Source organism: Mauremys mutica, chromosome 25 (genome assembly GCF_020497125.1).
Source record: "Mauremys mutica isolate MM-2020 ecotype Southern chromosome 25, ASM2049712v1, whole genome shotgun sequence".
Lineage (NCBI taxonomy): Eukaryota > Metazoa > Chordata > Testudines > Geoemydidae > Mauremys > Mauremys mutica.
In genome coordinates, this window is record NC_059096.1 from 9,557,735 (window position 1) to 9,573,561 (window position 15,827).

A 15,827-nucleotide genomic window follows, 5' to 3' on the forward strand; every position below is an offset into this window, starting at 1 on the left:
GGAAACGAGTATCCCCTGCTGGCAAAAAAAGCTACTATAGTTGTTACCGTTTTCAACAACATACTTATGCAAGAAAGTATTCTCCTCGTATGCACATGTGAAAACCAAATACAGAATCAGACTCAATTCTGAACTGGACCCGAGACTTTATCTTTCTCCAATGGTTCTAGACTTCCAAGAGCTATGCAGATCAAAAGCAAGTGCATCCATCACACTCAGGAGATTTAAACTTCAGGACTCCTTATGAGAAATGGAAAGGGAGGTGGATATTTTTTGATGTTTCTAAAATTAAATAGGCTACTTGTGTTGTTTTTAAAAAATAGATAAGTACAGAACACACAAACTGACATGTAAATCCAGGGATTCATTGGTGGGATAAAGTAAACTGGAATAGCAACCTCAGGTCTGTAATTTATATAAAGAAATAAGCAACTTTAAATCATATGGATAAAATGAGTTGGTTGTCATTTTAGTTCTTTGCCTTCATCATCTGCCCGACAGAACTGCTATGTTCGCACAACACCACTTAATAAAAAGTGACTATTGAAAGAAGGGGTGAAGGAAGGTCAAACAAATATACATAAGTGGCAAATTAAAATAAATATATGTGTGTGTGTGTGTGTATACACACACTACAAAAAGCACACACATCACAAAAAGCAAACTGACCAGCAATGAGATGGAACCTGCTCCTAGTGACGTCATTAGTTTTGACTTCACTGGGAACAAATGGGATTCTGTATCAGCACCATAATGGACTAAGATGTATTCTGTGGACATTCTTTGAGCAGGTGGGGGCATAAGTGCAGAGATGAGTGCAGAGATTCCCCCCCTTTGTGCACCTGTTCAAAGGGAAGCCAGAACCCCACACTTCAGATTACTGGCCAGATTTACAAGCAGTAAGCCATAACATGATAACCATGTAGGCGGCAAAATAAGATTGACGATGATAAAGACAGACTGAACATCCAGCCACATAGTCTTAAGAACCTAGTTAGAAATCAACCCATGTGGCACTCTATCAGCAAGGATTTACCTTGATAATGATGATGACTGGGTGCCTAAAGATGCAAAGAGGCATTTTTGTAAATCTCACTACATATCTAAGCAGGTTAGAGGCCTAGCTCCCATGATCTGATAATGGCTTCTTGGGACTCCCACCGAATTTAGTCTGTAAGCTCTTTGGAGTAAGCATGATCTTCATTGGTCGTGTCTTGTACAGCTCCAAATAAATTTGGCACTAAAAATAAAGTAATACCAGCAATAAAAGACAAAACAGCAGTGGGTATGTAAAAGGAACACCATGACCTCATGGGTGAATGTGGATCCACGATGTCCTGCCTTAGTTTCCCCCAGATGAGGTAACTGAAAGTCACTCTAACAGCCTTATGGCAGGATCTAGGAGAAGCCAAACACTTTACTTTACATCCGTATGGCTCCCTTTAACAAAGTTTATGAAATGAAGACTATATATAATGGTGTAAAGGTTCTTACCTCAGAGCCCAGACCAAACTTAAAAGTCCAAGAAACAAAAGAATCCCGGTCTCAGCAGCAGGTTGTTCTCCAGTAAGGCCTCAGGCGTCTCCACTACCTGGAAAGCTCTGCAGTCTTTCTCCTGCTTGCTCAGGGTCCTTCACAGACCTCCCTGCCTTAGGAGTACAGCTTTTGGTTAGTTCAGGCTCCCCAGGCACGCCTTCCCTCCAGAACTTTCTTTTTCCTCAGGGGCTCTCCCCAGCTGAGCTCTGCTAAGCTTTTCTTAGGCCCAGGTGCTCCTTACTTAACTGCCTTCTAGATATCTGAAGAAGAGCTCTGTGCAGCTCCAAAGCTTGTCTCTCTCACCAACAGCAGATAAAAGATATGACCTCACCCACCTTGTCTCTTCCAGTTATTGGGAATCCAGAGATGGGTGGGTACAAGCCTGCCCACAACTAAAGACTCCTTCCCCAGTCTAAGGGGAGGAGCTACCAGATCCAAATCCCAAGTAATTTAGTGGGTCAACTAATGAAAAAACAGGGATGGAACACCTTGTCTCTTTCAGCTATGTAGGCAGTTAGCTATCTTCAGGTAGAGCTGGGTTGGCTTGCTTCCTTCAGTGGAGCCTGTCACAGGTAGGCTGGGGAATCTGACTCCGCTTAAAGGGCCAGCCCTGAGATAGGGTGAATATTGAACCAGGAACTAATATTCTGCCGGTACTGCAGTATTCTGCTACTAACTCAACCTTTTAGTTTGTTTCAGTAAAAGGAGGTTGAATGAACAACAACATTCAAATAAAGCTTATGGCCTGACACCAACAAACAAGGAAATTCCAAATTAAGGATATCACTGAGTTCTGGAAGCTCTGCAATACTAAAGGGGATGAGTTAAGGGAAGAGCAGGATTCTTAATTTTGAATGTTCTTTGCTTGTGTTGGTTTCACCCTTTCAAGCCTGAAATGGGCAGCTGTTTACTAGGATGTCAGCATGACCCAGATATATTCAGTCACAGTGCAAGAGTGTGTTTCACATATGTATCCTGTATGTAGTAAATCCTGGAATTGGCAAGTCCGATTTTAAAGGCCTTCTCATTACCAGCTAGACATTAGTAATAGTCTAAACTCCTATATCACTTTTAATTTGAAGATCTCAAAACACTAATTGGGCCCCAGTTCAGCAAAGGACTTAAAGGTGTGCTCAACTTTAAGCATGTGAATAGTCCCATGGCATTTTGTAATCTCCATTCTTTATACTACCACATTTCCTCCCTAACTCCCCTGCCCCCAAATAGGAGACCAGCAGCAGTGAAGAGATATGGATTTGTTTTATCATCTGTACCTATTATCTCCTTTCAAGGTTTTGAATATGATCGCACTGGGATTTGACGCTGTGTAAGGCTTTCTGAAAAATCCAGAAAAGAGGAAACTGTCCTGTGCTTCAGAAGAGTTCAACTGAAGTACAGGAAAGGGGAGCATAATAATAATGGTACATAAATTTACCCATTACCAGTTACATACTCATGTGATTAAAATTAAGCAAATGCTTTGCTGAATCAATGTCTAAGTCTCACATAACCCTCTTCAGCTAGTGAAGTAATATTAAACCCATTTTACATACAGAGAAATGTGGGCAAATATGTAAACTGACCCAAGGTCCCACAGCAAACTAGTGGCAGAGCTGGGAACAGAACACAGGAGTTGTATCTTGTACTTGAATGACTCTGCCGCTCTGAGAGCTAAAGACCAGAAGGGACTTTTACCCTCTTAAAAATTCACACCGTATTGCCAGTTTGAATTTTTCTAGCTTCAGGGTTTAGTCATTGGATCTTGTTATGCCTTTGTTTGGTAAATTTATGAGCCCTCTAGTATCAGATGTCTTCTGCCCTCATAGATATTTGTATAGACTGAACAAGTTGCTTGTTTACTTTCTCTCTGATATGCTAAACGGCACTGGGCTCCTTAAGTCTATTATTAGGGGTGTCAAGTGATTAAAACAATTAATCGTGATTAAGCGCGCTGTTAATAGAATCCCATTTATTTAAATATTTTTGGTTATTTTCTACATTTTCAAATATATTGATTTCAATTACAACACAGAATACAAAGTGTACAGTGCTAACTTAATATTTATTTTTGATTACAAATATTTGCACTGTAAAAAATAAATAGTATTTTTCAGTTCATCTAATACAAGTACTGTAGTGCAATCTCTTTATCATGGAAGTTGAACTTACAAATATAGAATTATGTACAAAAAAACCCTGCATTCAAAAACAAAACAATGTAAAACTTTACAGCCTTTAAGTCCAATCAGTCCTACTTCTTGTTCATCCACTCTCTCAGATAAACAAGTTTGTTTACATTTATGGGAGATAATGCTGCCCACTTCTTAATTACAGTTACCTGCAAGTGAGATCAGATGTTTGCATGGCACTATTGTAGCTGGCATAGCAAGATATTTACATGCCAGATGCACTAAAGATTCATATGCCTTTTCATGCTTTGGCCATCGTTCCAGGGGACATGCTTCCATGCTCCCCTGGAGCTTGTTAAAAAAATAATGTGTTAATTAAATTTGTGACTGAACTCCTTGGGGGAGAATTGTATGTCTCCTGCTCTGTTTTACCTTCATTCTGCCATATATTTCATGTTATAGCAGTCTTGGATGATGATCCACCACATGTTGATCATTTTAAGAACACTTTCACATCTGTTCTCACTTTCAGGTGACATTGTAATTAAGAAGTGGGCAGCATTATCTCCCATAAATGTAAACAAACTTGTTTCTCTTAGTGATTGACTGACCAATAAGTAGGACTGAGTGGACTTGTAGGCTCTAAAGTTTTACATTGTTTTGTTTTTGAGTGCAGTTATGTAACAAAAAAAACTACATTTGTAAGTTGCACTTTCATGATAAAGAGATTGCACCACAGTATTTGTATGAGGTGAACTGAAAAATACCATTTATTTTGTTTATCGTTTTTACAGTACAAATATTTGTAATAAAAATAATATAAAGTGAGCACTGTACACTTTGTATTCTGTGTTGTAAATGCAATCGATACATTTGAAAATGTAGAAAAACATCCAAAAATATGTAATCAATTTCAATTGGTATTTCTATTGTTTAACAGTGCGATTAATCATGATTAATTTTTTTGAGTTAATCGCATGAGTTAACCGCGATTAAGCGACAGCCCTATCTATTAGTAAGGTGTATTTTCAAGACTTTGAATCATTCTTGTAGTGCTTTACTGAACACTTATCTCCCTACTACTATTCTATATTGCCTTGTTTATCCATCCAAGGACTAGTAGCTCTCTCAGTCACAGTATAGCACTGGGCGTTCCCATTCAGTTGGTTACCTACAATGAGCCCTTTCAGATGCCTGAATGACCTATATTGTAATTTCAGAGTTACAGATTACCAGGATATAACCCCACATTCTGTAAATAGGACCTACATTCTTTGTTCCAAGATATGTGTGGCTGTGCATTTGGCCAGATAAAACCACACAATTTGAATGAGCTCACCTTACCAAATGAGTCAGCTGTGCATCAGTGACCTCCCCTTGCTGTCATTCACCACCCAGCCAATCTTTGTGTCATCTACAAATTTTACCAGCAATGACCTGACACCTTGGCACCATATTGTTGTGTCTGACTTGATACAATGTGACAGTGTTTCACAGAAGCAATCCTGAAAGGGAATTTGGGAATCTCATGAACCACAACCAGAGTTTCAGACACACTCCAACCCAGAAGGTAAATTCTATCTGCCTCTGAGAGTCCTTTGCACTGGTAACGGGGAGTCAGATACAAGGGCCAAAATTTGACTTGAAACTGCCCCCCCCCGCCCCCAAAAAGCAGAGTCAAGTACACACAATTTTTTTCATGAATTTGTGTTGATTTCAGCAAATTGTTTCGGTTGAAACAAACATTTCGATTTTTGGGGGGCAAGCGCTTCACAAAATGACCAGAGGAGGTGGTCGGCCACCACCACCCTCTTATGATCTTTAGCTCAGTGGCTAAGACCTTCATCAGGATGTGGGAGAACTGGGTTTGAATACCCATTTGACAGCAGGGACTTAAACCCATGTCTTTACCCACCCAGGTGAATTCCCTAAGCACCAAGTTATTCTGGGGGGTGGGTCTCGCTTCATCTTTCTTGCTGAAGCTTGCTCACTTTACATACAGTTCTTGAACGGACATTTGGGCAGAGAGTGAGAGAATGAGTCTAGCCTGGTACTCAGGGCACTGGAGGAGGGACACCTGGCTTCCAGTCCCTGCTCTGGAGGGGAAATTCAAACCTGGGCCTCCCACAGCCTGCATGAGTGCTCTAACTACTAGGCTAATAGTTAGAAGGGGGCCATCGCCAGCCCTAGGTTTGTGAATCTAGCCCTTCATTTCCTTTTACTGAACGTACCTAAAACGAAACTTCGATGACTTTTTGAGCTGCTGAAAATTCCAAAACCATCTCAGTTGTGGCTGAACAGGAAGGGAATTTTTGTTTTGATTTGTCAGAACTGCCAGCGAACCAGAAAATCAGTTAGTTGTCCGGCTCTAGCCAGGCCCCAACTCCAGTGCCTCACCGTGGCACCCCAGGATCCTGTGACTGGGGCCCGGGCCACCCCCACTCCACTTTCTGCCACCCCCACTCCTTGAAGCCCAACTTTCTGCCTGTATTTGCCCTACTCCTCCTCTATCCGCTCTCCCATTCGCTGCCCCTCCTCCTCTTCCATTCCCCTTCTCTCTGCCCTCCCCCATTCCCTTCCCCCTTCTCGCTGCCCCTCCCACTCTCCCATTCCCCTTCTCTCCACCCATCCCCTCTCCCATTCCGTTCCCCCTTCTTGCTGCCCCCCCTCCTCCAGCCCCTCTCCCCCATTCCCTTCCCTCTGCCCCTCCCCACTTCCCCCTCCAGCTTCCTGCAGGCGACTAGGCCCGCTCGCTCCCCGGTGATTGGCCCCGGCCACAGGCGCGCGCTCGCTTCCCCCAGCCCGCCCCCGAGCGGCGCGCGCCGCAGCCGGCAGGCCGGCGCGGTTGCCTTGGGAACAGCCAGACGCCGGTCTGGCAGAGAGACGAGCTGGCGAAGGCCTCGCGAGGTGAGCGGCGGGGAGCCCGCTCCTCTCCAGCAGCGCCCCCAGCTGGGGGGCGCGCCCCAAACACCCCCCTGAATTCACCCTCGGGGGCGGGCAACATCCCAAACACCCCCCCCTAGCGGGGAGACCCCGCCCTTCCCTCCCGGGGGCCAAACCTTCCAAACACCCCCCCCGAACCCCTCCCACTGGGGAGACCCCATCCTCAGCTCCTGGGGGAGCCTCCCTAACCCCCCCATCCCTTGGGCCCCAGCTCCCCCGTCAGGGAGGATCCTGCCTGCACTTCCTGGGGGGGACCTCCTAAAAGACCCTCACCCATGGAGGGAGCACCCCAGTACTCCCCCACCCAGCAAAGGCCTGTTCCCCATTTCAGGGCGCCCTGATAAGTGCACACTCCCAAGGGAGTGCTCCAGCAACCCCTCCACCCACCCCAGGGAGCAACGCTTCCCTCAGTGCCTCAGAGAGGAGACACCCCACAGTTAATCCCATTTGGGAAGACACCTCCTCCTCATAGGGGAGTGATCTCCCAAAACACCCCTTTCTCAATGGAGCATGCCCCAGCACCTCCATTAGAGGGAGACCCCCCCCCAGCATCCTCTCACATGAGCAGAGCCCCCCTGATCCTCCCACAGGGGAAGCCTCCATAGCATTCCCCCCATCCTGAGGGAGGGGAAACCCACCACTCATTCCTAGGGGAGCGTTCCCAGGAACTAGCTTTCATGCTCCATTAGTGTAGCAAATAGGGCAGGGGGGTTATCCCCCCCCCCAAGGTGTCTCCAGGGGAGGATTTCTGCACTATTCAAAGGTATGTTGGTAAAGCCAGGTAAATCCCCACTCCCAAAGCACTGCCCTTTGGTGGGAGGCATCATCTAGCTTCCGATCCTGCATCCAAATGTTCAAAATACACTCAGCTGAAAAAGTACAGGGAACATCTAAGAGAGGGGTCGGCAACCTTTCAGAAGTGGTGTGCCGAGTCTTCATTTATTCACTCTCATTTAAGGTTTTGCGTGCCAGTAATACATTTTAATGTTTTTAGATGATCTCTTTCTATAAGTCTATAATATATAACTAAACTATTGTTGTATGTAAAGTAAATAAGGTTTTAAAAATGTTTAAGAAACTTCATTTAAAATTAAATTAAAATGCAGAGCCCCCCCGGACCAGTGGCCAGCACCTTGTGAGTGCCACTGAAAATCAGCTTATGTGCCGCCTTCGGCATGCGTGTCAAAGGTTGCCTACCCCTGATCTAAGACATGGGAGGGTCATTGACAGTGTGAGTTCATCTGAGGAGGCAGTAACAGGGGTCATCCAAAATGTTATATGTGCTGGGAGAGGGACATTTGATTTGGGGTGCAGGCTAGGGCTTTTTATGCAATGTGGGATGCACACTGCTGGGTGGGGGTGTCACCCAAAAGAATATGAAAGGAAGAAGTGTGATGTTCTGAAACAGCTTTCCAACTTATTTTAAGATGAAACTTGATAAGTTTATGAATGGAATTGTATGCTGGGGTTGCCTCAGCTAGCAGGGGACTGGGCTCAATGACGACCCGGGAGCTTTCCAGTCGTATGTTAGTATAAATGCTGCCAAGAGTACTTATCACCTTAGAAGGCTGGAGCTGTTGTCTCATTTGTGTCTACTCAAGCCTGACACTGGTTCTTAGGGTTCGGTAATTTTCCCATGAATTTGCCTCCTACTTCTCTCTACCCAATCTGGGTTTCTTTTTCTTTATCATTAACCTAGTCTACTATTAAAGTGAAGACTATTTATACTGCCCCTCCCAAGGGTCTGCCACATTTCTGGATGTTGTAACAGATGGCTGCATAATACAAAGTGATTAATATGGAGGAACTTCTGCAGAGATTTGGCATTAGGACAGGTGATGGTTAGCACAGGTTTCACAATATTTTAATTTCTTTTAGTACAGTGTCCCAGCTGCAGAATGAAGAGTGTGATAGGCACAATACAAACCCTTACTCATGCAATAGTTCATACTGATGTGAGCAGTTCCATTTGCTGCAATGTAAGGGGTTCAGGCTTAGAATATATATGAAATAAAATGAATAAATATAGTCAAACAAACAACCCCCCACCGACATAATGCAGTGTACTATTTATGTGACTATGCAGCCATCAGATCTGTGTGTGGTTTCCCTTCTCCTAACAGAAATATTAATACCCAGTACTGATACCCCAGAAAAATCATATTAGGACCCAAAAACCATAAGATTGGTTTAAAAATTATGAAATTAAAAGAAAAAAGTGGTGGTCTTTTTATTTCCCGTATGGTTTCTGAGCATTTAGGATATGCTTTTGTCACGTTTTCAAACTCTTTCATCCACAACTGTAAAGCCAAAAAAAAGTGTTCTTGATTTTTTTAAAATGAAAGCTGAAATTCTCACTTAGTCACAGGCCTGCAGAAGATGCAGACAAAGATAATAGCTGAGCTAACTTCTGCTCTCGTTACCACTATTATAAATCCAGATTAACTTCAGCAGAGTGACTGGCTTTATAGTGGTGTAAAAGCTGAATTTGGCCCCTGGAGAATAACTCCAGCAGAATGACCTCAGGTATTCCGATGGGAAAAATATTCTCACTGTTTGTGTCAGCGTTCTTAGAATATTAAGTCATTGAAAATGCCTAGGTAAACGGAATGTTTATAGGAGAGAACCCTGGCTCCTGGCTTTGCATTCCCTTTCCCACTTCTCTATCTTCCCATGCCCCTTCCTTTCCTCTTCCTTCCCTTCCCCTTTTCCCTTCTTCCTTCCCTTCTCCTATTAATTGTGAGCAGGACTTACCTCCAGAGAATTAATACAGCCCACTATAGTACCATCAGGAACCAATAGCTGCAGTGAATACAGCAGTGAGTGCATTTTAAATTGAGAGACAATTTCAAAGGTGAGGAGCTGTCAAAGTTAAAATGTCATTTGTAATAACTGAGAATATGAAATTTATTTACAGTTAGCAAGTATGTCCTTATTTCTGATAAATTCACCATTATCTCATGAAAATAAATCCCTGTATCCTTTTTATAGTTCTTAAAAATCATCACTGATTTGTGTGGGACTATTAATGCTTGTAAAAGGCCCTGAACATCTCCTTTTTAATTACTGAAAATATAAGGCACGGGCAACATTAGTTTAAATTCCTCCACTCTGTCCTCCCAACCTACTTCAGCCTTGATCTGTAGGAATGAAAAGATAGGTCTGTTCTCTGTAGCTCAGTTACAGCTTCTCTACACAGAGATATTTCTCAACATAGGGAATTATTCCTGAATAACTTTCTCATTGACTCTGTGTGTGCATTCTTATTCTGGATTAATTCCACAGGTTAGAGTTAATTCAGAATAAGGCACTCATATTCCAAAACAAAAGCATCCACATATGGATTTTATTAGAAATAGCTGTTCTCTTTAAATTCCTACCCTACTTTATTCTGGATTAAGTTTTGTGTTTAGATGAGCCCTAAATGCTTGGTTTCTTTTCTGAGATTGCCGACAGAGAACCAGTTAGTGCCATACATTGTGATGCTTCTTGTCTAGGTCCTAGCAGACAGACATTCAGTTTCATTTTGCATGGGCCACTTTACAGTTTATCAATTATACAGAGTGAAACAATGCATATATGCACATTATGAGGTTTTTGTGACATCATGGGAATCTTGAGAATGAAACTTGCATAGATTGGTATATCTGAGATGTTCTCACAGACCGCCTGTGTTTATTGTATGTGATGGACCACACAAAATGTTAACAAGAATACATAATACCTGACACAGAACAAGATTTACAGGTATATAATTTATTGTCTGGACTCCACACATTCTTTGCCTGCCTTATTTGATGACGTCTGTCAACTCTTCTGAAAGAAGTAGCAGTACTTTTAATTAACTTAATATATATCTCCAAAACCTTTTGGTGCTTTTAGCATGTCTATCTGACATTCTCAAACATCAAACAGTTGACGGTTGTTCATCTTCTTAGCTGAACCTGGCAACAGTCAAGGTTATTGTTCTTTTCTCTTGACAGATGCTAAATGGGTTAGGCAGCAAGACAGCAGGTTCACGGTGGCTGCTGCCTGACCCACAGTTGTTAGGATTCTTGATGTCCCTGATCATCTCTGAACTGAGTATTTGAACTTCATTTCTATTTTCAGGACATCCATTTTCTATTTGAGGAACCTTGTTGCCTTTGTCATTTCCTCAGGCTTCTGTGATTGTTCAAGAAAACTTTGTCTCACATACTTTCTGCAAGAGATGACTGCATCTTGCTTAATGGTCTATGAGCTTTCTGTAGCTATCACTGATTTCTCTCACTAATTCTCCATTAATTTACCTCAGATCATTTTCGCTGATGTCTTGCATGCAGCTCTTTGTACAGGGTGATGAGCATACATGCCCTCTAGAAATGTGTACACTGCTCATTTAGACCAAGTCAGTATGATCTTCTCTTACATTACTGCATTTTTATTATTAGTTTGAAGTAGTTTATGTTTCTGGATAAATTTGGGAGGTAGCATGGTCCATTGGGTAGGGGAAACTAGACTGGAAATCAGGAGACCTTGTTTCCTGTGCTGGCTCTGTAACTGACTTGCTGTGTGACCTTAGGCAAGGCATTTTACCTCTTTGTGCCTCTGTTTCTCTCCTACTGTAAAGTGTAAGCAAGCTCTTTGATACAGGGACTGTATCTCATTAGATATCTGAATAGCAACTAGCATAAATGGAGTTCCAATGTGAATTGAGACTGCTAGGCCTTGCTGTAGTAATAATTTTCCTCTGCGCTTTGAGATGCCATTCGTGGTGACCATCAGACATGATTATTCAACTTCTTTTAAATATAAATTAAAATATGTTCTCTCCTGTGTGGTTAACAAATGTTAGAGATTAATAAGGCTTCTTTCAGCAGGACTGGGACCAACAACAATTTTCAGTTCTAGACCTGTGTTTTCAAGGACTCTCTCAGAAACTTTAGCCTTTGAGGATGATGATATTTTTTCATACATGGATTCTGGCTGAAGGTGATTTTTTTGAGTGAAAATGGTGCAGTAGTGACATACAAAGCTGGGAGAAGAGCTCCTGCAGACCTTGCAAGATGCAAACACATTGGAGAAGGGCTCCTAAGCACTTCAGTATAGATTACGTCTTTATGGTGCAATCCTAAGTGGGGTGTGAGGTGCGGCAGAGCTAAGATGATCATATTTAAAAAAATAAAAAGATGTTTTTGTGTTAGCAATTTTTAAGGGGCCTCAAATTGATATTCATATAGGTAATGCAGTTTCATACTCATGGTATAATGATATGAAACCATAGGCACTAGACTTTTATAACAATTTCTGTATGTTTCTGGGAACCACAGGAAGGAGGGACAGAACAGGTATCAGGTACACATCCTCTCCCTTCTCAACCTTCCCAGAGGAGTCCAAGCATCTGGCTTTGCTCTGATTAGACTGGATCATTAAACCATTGTATTCATAGTGTAGTGGTGTTGCCCGACATGTTATGATAAGCTTTGGCCCTGAATAATGGTTGCCATAAAATGCATGTTCACTACCTGATGAGGGTGAAACAGGACCACACATTTTACAATCGATATAGCAATATGCTTTGAACAAACACTTTGTACTTCAAAAACACATTTTGGAAAAAACAAAACAAAAAACACACAGGCCATTTTAGGTATTCTGAAAGTCATAAGAAAAACTGGGAATTGTCCCAGTGAAATTCAGACATATGGCCTCTGTAGGCAGGGAGAGTTTAGTGGAGGACTGGGTCTTAGGAACAGACCATCTCCAAGTGGCCTTCTGGATGGTGCAGCCTGCACTCCCCTGTATCTCTTGTCTGCTAGGGATAGCTAGGGCCATGGCATCACCTTACCATCTTCTTGTTCCTCCTATGTTTATAAACTGGTAAGGCTGCAGCTGAGGCATCCAGAACCCAGGAAATATTAGCATTAAAGGTATATATTTCTCCCTCGCATTTTTGTACAATGCTGCCACTAAGCTCCTTTTTCTCAGGTGATAGATTAAGATATCTAATAAAAATTGCTGTATATTTTTCCTGTTTTCCATACAGCAGTAATCCAGTTATGTGCAGAGGCATTTCTAAAAGTTACAGAAAGTTACTACTTTGGCAAATTTATTACAGTTTAATGTAATATGAGAACCATAAGTATGAGCAAAGATTCTATCAGGCTATATGCCAAACTGAGGCAGGATGAGAATTATGAAAAGTAAAGGAGTATTTTCTAGCGACTCCTTAACTTTAATTCTCTCTCATATAGTCATACAAATCCATGCACCTTTGTATCCTCTGCTGCCTGAATGTACACTGGCAGGTGGAATAGTGGATTCAATACTGGGCCCAGTCCTACAAGGTGCTAATAACCTCCTGCATGGTGTTGAGCACATTGGCAGTTGCACATTGCAGAATCAGGCTCCAGTATTACAGTTCAGTACAGATTTGAGAAATAATCATTAGCCTCTAGTAATTGCACAGGAGACAACTAATTTAAGCTTTCTGTCCTTAGTATGTCTTGGATTCATACAATTCTACATTAATAAATAATTTACCTAGATCAGATTCCTTGTTGCTATCTATACTACTACTGCTGTACCAGATCACCGTGCAGCAAATTTGGGCTGATTTCCTGTTAATGATCAGAACGAGTTCATTCATGGTGGTTGGTACTCTGGAATTAGTAAAGAAAGGCTGTAAGAATGCCAGCATGGCAGGGCTTTCTTTAAACAGGAACATCTCTTCTATCTACCATTAGTAATTAACACATAGAGAAAAGGCAATTAGAGCAGAGCAAAACTGAAGTAGTGAGATAAAAAAATGATCTTTAAGAAGACATACTTGCTTTATGTGCAGGTCCTGCTTACCTACTGTAATGTACGACTCCAGAGAAAGACAGAAGTTCATCAGTGATGCTCAGTATGTGAGGGAAATGCAACACAAGATGGATTCAGAGTATCAGGTACGCCCAAAAAGCAATAGACTTTGGTCAGCTATTTCATTATTTGTTGAAAGTTACCTTCACTTGGGTAGAACATTAGCTGGTGATTAAACAGCTGATTGCTACTGTTTTAATATATATATTTCTAATTAGGGAACTTACATTTTATCTTATATTCTAATATGAGTAGAAATCAGTAAGATTTCATCAGTGAACGTTTTCAGGCCATTCAAAGGAAGTCTCCTTATGCCAGTGGTCCCCAACCTTTTCGGCGGGAGGGTGCCAGCCGAAGGACTACTGCGGCAGTGGAGCACCCGCTGAAATGCCGCCGAATTTCGGCGGCATTTTAGCGGCGATGCCTCTCGATGACGTCGCTTGTCTACGGCCAGTGGCGTCAGCGAGAGGCATCGCCGCTGAAATTCGGGAGGGACGCCTCTCGATGACGTCACTCGTCAGCGACAAGCGTTGTCATCGAGAGGCGTCCCCGACGAAATGCTGCTGAAATTCGGCGGCATTTCAGCAGGTGCTCTCCCGGGGGCCAGGACGTGGGCACATTAAGATGCCCCCGCAGGCGCCATGGTGCCCATGGGCACCGCGTTGGGGACCACTGTCTTATGCACAAAAGTTTTCTCTGTACCTCTCGCCATGCACTCCCTAACTTAGCAGGAATATTTCTGCTCCCTTGAGGCCCCTCCACCAGCCCAGAGAACCTTGAGCAAACACATTTCCTCCCACTTTCCTTCTCAACTGCCTTGGATGCTCTGTGGCGCAGGTCTACCTACATTCCTGCAGAGAGGCTTTGTCTACCTGCAGTCTAACTCACCTGGCTAGAATGATGTAGGTTTCTCTCACTCAGCAAGAGTGAGAGATTTGCTCTTCTTCCTAATCAGCCCCCATCTATGATGAGTTCAGCCATTTTCTACTCACCCTTTCCAGGCTTGAGACATACTGCAGGTGTAGCAGGGTGAGGCTGATTGAGCTCATAGGCCCTTATTAACCCCTTCTGACTCAATGCCTAACTGTAAACATGTGAGTAGTTGAAATCAATGGAATTACTCTATTCACATACTTAAAGTGAGGCATGTGTTTAAGTACCTTACTGATCCTCAGATGTATTTAGCTGCATACCTTCCATTGATTTCAGTGGAAGTTAGGCACCTGAATACCTTTGAGGATCTGAACCTTTGTGATGTATTGAGCACCTTCAGTTCTCCCTGATGTCAGTGGTAGACATTTGGTGCTCAGTATCTTGAAAGATGGGATTCATATTTTTCATTTATCTATTAGGATGAATGTGAAGCAATACCAATGGGCTACATTTGAAAAATGTCCCTGGGGCAACCCACTTTACTTGAGAATATTATCACTGTTGCTGTAAATGTTGAGAAAGAGGGTGCTGGCAGTTCTGCTGCTGTTGGTTTTATTTTCAGCGTTACTAGTACATTTTGTTGAGAATATTTTAAAGTGGCTTTTTATTATTGTAACCTCCATAGTTGAGGTTAATTTGAAATTTTCACATAAAGCAGTGATCTAGGTCCCATTCAGCAAAGTACTTAAGTATATGCTTAAACATTTTGCTGAATAGGATGGGCTTAAGTGCATGTTTAAAGTTAAGCCCATGCTTACGTACTTTGCTGCATAAGGATCTTAATTTTTTTCTTAAATATTCAGTTACTATTCATAATTATTTATTTGTATTGTGGTAGCACCTAAGAGCCCCAATTATGGGCCAGGGCCTATTTGTGGTAAGCACTGTACAAATATCTGACAAAAAGGCTATCCCTGTTCTAAAAAGCATATAATCTAAGTTGAGCAATATTTTACCTGCGAGACTCTCAGTGGATTTATAGTTCCATGCAACTTTTAGAATGTTTTTCCAGTGTGTGTACTCTATAACATGACATAACTGAATTAGGGTTGAAAATGACATAAGTAGGTTGGTATACAGTACACGTCTCAAGTGTCCTGAAGGTTAAAAACTTCTGCTCAAAACTAGTGGTTTTGTGAGCTACCACACTTCCAATAATGCATGGCCTTGCCTTGGAGATGCAAAAGATATAGGTTCAGATCTTCTGGACTGGCTGAGTTGCACTTCAAATAAACCTAGGAAGGTGGGAGCAACAGTTCCTTTAATACACTCTGTGCTCCCTCATCCTGGTTTGATGAGATTCCTAGGTTGGCAGGCCCTGGCCCCAGGCCACATTAGAGCAGTCTCACAGGCCATTCTAGTAGCAGGGGATCTACAGTGTTTAGTGGCACTGTGACTATATCCTGTTTTTCCCAGCCATGATACCTACCCCAAGGGCTAGGA

General features: G+C 42.5%; 1 protein-coding gene across 6 annotated transcripts in view; it reads left to right on the forward strand.

The window, feature by feature from the left end:
• Positions 1–6,494: 6,494 nt before the first annotated feature.
• The window catches only part of MARCHF10 (membrane associated ring-CH-type finger 10), a 65,688-nt gene continuing 56,355 nt past the window's right edge, over positions 6,495–15,827 (forward strand). For 3 of the 6 annotated variants that reach the window (XM_044999915.1, XM_044999911.1, XM_044999916.1), the window contains exons 1-2: positions 9,221–9,462; positions 13,432–13,537. In XM_044999915.1, the coding sequence (XP_044855850.1) occupies positions 13,451–13,537 (87 nt within the window). In that variant the 5' untranslated portion in view covers positions 9,221–9,462; positions 13,432–13,450. Of the gene's footprint in view, positions 6,573–7,223; positions 7,372–9,220; positions 9,463–10,225; positions 10,356–13,431; positions 13,538–15,827 lie in introns of those variants that run through there. The other 3 variants (XM_044999912.1, XM_044999914.1, XM_044999913.1) reach the window with 3 other exon arrangements.